The sequence below is a fragment of the Cariama cristata genome, unplaced genomic scaffold (assembly GCF_000690535.1).
Source record: "Cariama cristata isolate BGI_N322 unplaced genomic scaffold, ASM69053v1 scaffold6254, whole genome shotgun sequence".
Lineage (NCBI taxonomy): Eukaryota > Metazoa > Chordata > Aves > Cariamiformes > Cariamidae > Cariama > Cariama cristata.
Window position 1 is genome coordinate 15234 of NW_009612258.1, and position 2684 is coordinate 17917.

Consider the following 2684-nt stretch of genomic DNA (forward strand, 5'->3'; position numbering starts at 1 on the left):
GTGCAGTGCTTAGTTGCTGGCTGGGGTTAAACCACAACAATAGCTCAAGAAAAGGTATACAAAGTTGGTTTAATATGTCACATATTGCACTGACGTGACTAAAGAGAGATTAAATTTCTACAGTGAGTTTTTAGTATTTACTGTGTATTTAAAGCACCAATTAATATTAGATCCCCACCTAGGTGACAAAATGGGCAGTGGAAGTTAGTTTATTTAGGAAGCTGAGTTTTTCTACATCCGTCAACCTTAACATAACAATTCAGCTTAATACATGGAGAACTAAATTAACTGCTTCTTAAAAATGCAACTCTTGGCAAAAAGGTAATCATTCTGTAAATTGCCATGTGTTCATATATACAGTAAAAGCTCAAGCATTCATCCGTGTAAACTTGGAAGTCCCTGCAACAAACTGTCACTGCATTAATTGAGATTATTAAATCCTATTTGCAAAGGCCATAATTAAATAGTTTGCTACGTTAAATATCAAAGAAATCAAAATTGAGTTGTATAACTTCAACTTAATTTCCTCTCTAACAAGTCACGTTAACTTTTATGCAACAAAGTCCAAAATAAAATGACTACATACCTGTGTTCTTATGACCCTTAAGGATGTAAAGAGGAGCTGGGCTGTCAACTGTGAAAATGCAAATATTATGATCATTGCCACCAGTTGCAATCAGCCCACAAGGATAGAGGTCACTTGGAGGTATGATGCACACACAAGATACAAAATTTGAGTGGCCACTCATACAGTGTATTTCAGCAAAACCCCTGTTAAGACTAAACATATATGATAATCAGTTCAAAGTCATGACAGAAACAGTACTTATTTGAGGCAGTGAATTACAACAGGTGTTTTATACTCCAGCTCTTGAATTGTGCTGAATAAACACTATGGATGACCTAGAAAGAATGAAAAAGTTAAGAGGAAAATTATATCCCAGCATTCCAACCCAGTATGCAGTATTTAAAGCTTTCCACTTATTTTTCAGCAATGGTAGGCCCGAAATGACTTAGTTTTGGTTTTCCTTGCTCATTGGCAAACACTATGCCCAAGCTGATCAGAAGTAGTTGCAGTCTGCCTTTATGAAATCTTTTGCTGTCTCAAGACTCAAATATGTATCCCAATACAGCCTAAAATAACAGAGCACGTAACTCAAGAAAGTCTACTGCCTATCAAATCTATTCAGTGGTTCTTATTTAGGAGGGTTGTAGAGGTTTAATAGTTAATAGATTGTAACCGATGCAAGCAGTACCCTTATTTCTTCATCATGATCCATACTCAATAGTTACAGCACTAACTGGAAAAAGCTACTCATCCCCAGACAATAAATGTGTGGGCCTTGGTGGTGTTTGGTTTGGGTTTTTCTTCCTTGCTCCACCACCAACCCCCCAAAAGATCCCAATGTATCATATCACACTGTAATCCTTCATATTCCAAGCTTTCCAAGCGTAAAAATAGGGAAATCATGATACTCTTCTAAATTCTAAAATGTCTTCTCTGCTGAAGGTACAGAGAACAAATGAAGGTAACATACCTTTCTGCAAAATTTAAATAAGAAAAATAATGCACAGCAGTTTGCTTACCCACTGAACCCTGACTACTGTAACCCCTGAGACTCCAAAGCAGAGAAAGATAATCATTACCAATGCTATGACTCTGCACAAGTTACTCACGCCTTCCTCACACAGCCCTTGAAAATTACGGGTTAGAATTAGACTTCCTTTCCTGCAGTAAGTTTCTATACAATTTAAGAAGTTCTTCCTCTAGTGATGAGAGATTTAACAAGACACACTTAATGAGTTTACTCTTCCTCCTCCCTCAATTGCAGAGCTACAAAGATCAATTTAAACACACATATGAGCATTCAGGCAAATTTGCCAATTATCTCTGTTTCACCGGAAGGCAGTAGAAAGAATATCCATGCCCAGCAACTTCAGAATGTAGTTCACAATTTGAAACTACAGAGAGGTCATGAGATATGTGCTGTGGCTACATCTCCACCATCTCCCATTCACATTACTTAGCAGTACCTCTTCTGGTCACAATGATATGCTGAAAAATTCACTGAGTGAATTCAACAGCACAAGTCCAGTAGGAGACAATCCTGCACAACATGAATATCTGAGAAAATAGTATCAGGTTTTCTTCCTTTTCCAATGTCTTCATGTATTTAAATTTTCTGTGTAGTTTTTTGTTCATATTGCATTTTACGTTCAACAAATTCTGCTCAGCAAGTATGAGAAAAGACTTTAATTCAAAGTATACCACCTTACTGTCAAAAACGCAGCACTGTTACTTAGCAGGATTACTTTGATACTGAATACCAAGACTTGGAAACAACGTTGCTACCATCTGGGAAAAGATGCCCAGATTTAGACGTTATTACCGTCTGCAAAACACACTAAAAATATGGACATATAGTTAACTGTTTAAGCAAATCTAACCTTCCCCAAAAGCAGGCATGCAAACGGTAATGCCTCAGCCGTTCGTAAACTCTTCAAAACGCCTGCAGCGAACAGACTCCCACCGCCGCGCACATGCCCGCCACCTTCCCAGGCGCCCACCGATTCACCCGGGACTCGCAAGAGAAGACACGACCGCGGGGACCAACCCGGCGGCCCAATCTCCGTGCCCTTCCTCCAGCGGACCGCAACCCGGGGCGGCCGCCCAGGCCCGCCCA

At 39.5% G+C, this 2684-nt stretch overlaps 1 protein-coding gene across 1 annotated transcript in view; it reads right to left on the reverse strand.

The window, feature by feature from the left end:
* PLAA (phospholipase A2-activating protein) overlaps positions 1-2684 on the reverse strand; it is a gene marked incomplete at its 3' end in the record, with an annotated part of 17027 nt that overhangs the window by 14027 nt on the left and 316 nt on the right. Inside the window, exon 2 of the mRNA XM_009698533.1 lies at positions 587-771. Within this exon, the coding sequence (XP_009696835.1) occupies positions 587-771 (185 nt within the window). The remainder of the gene's footprint in view (positions 1-586; positions 772-2684) is intronic.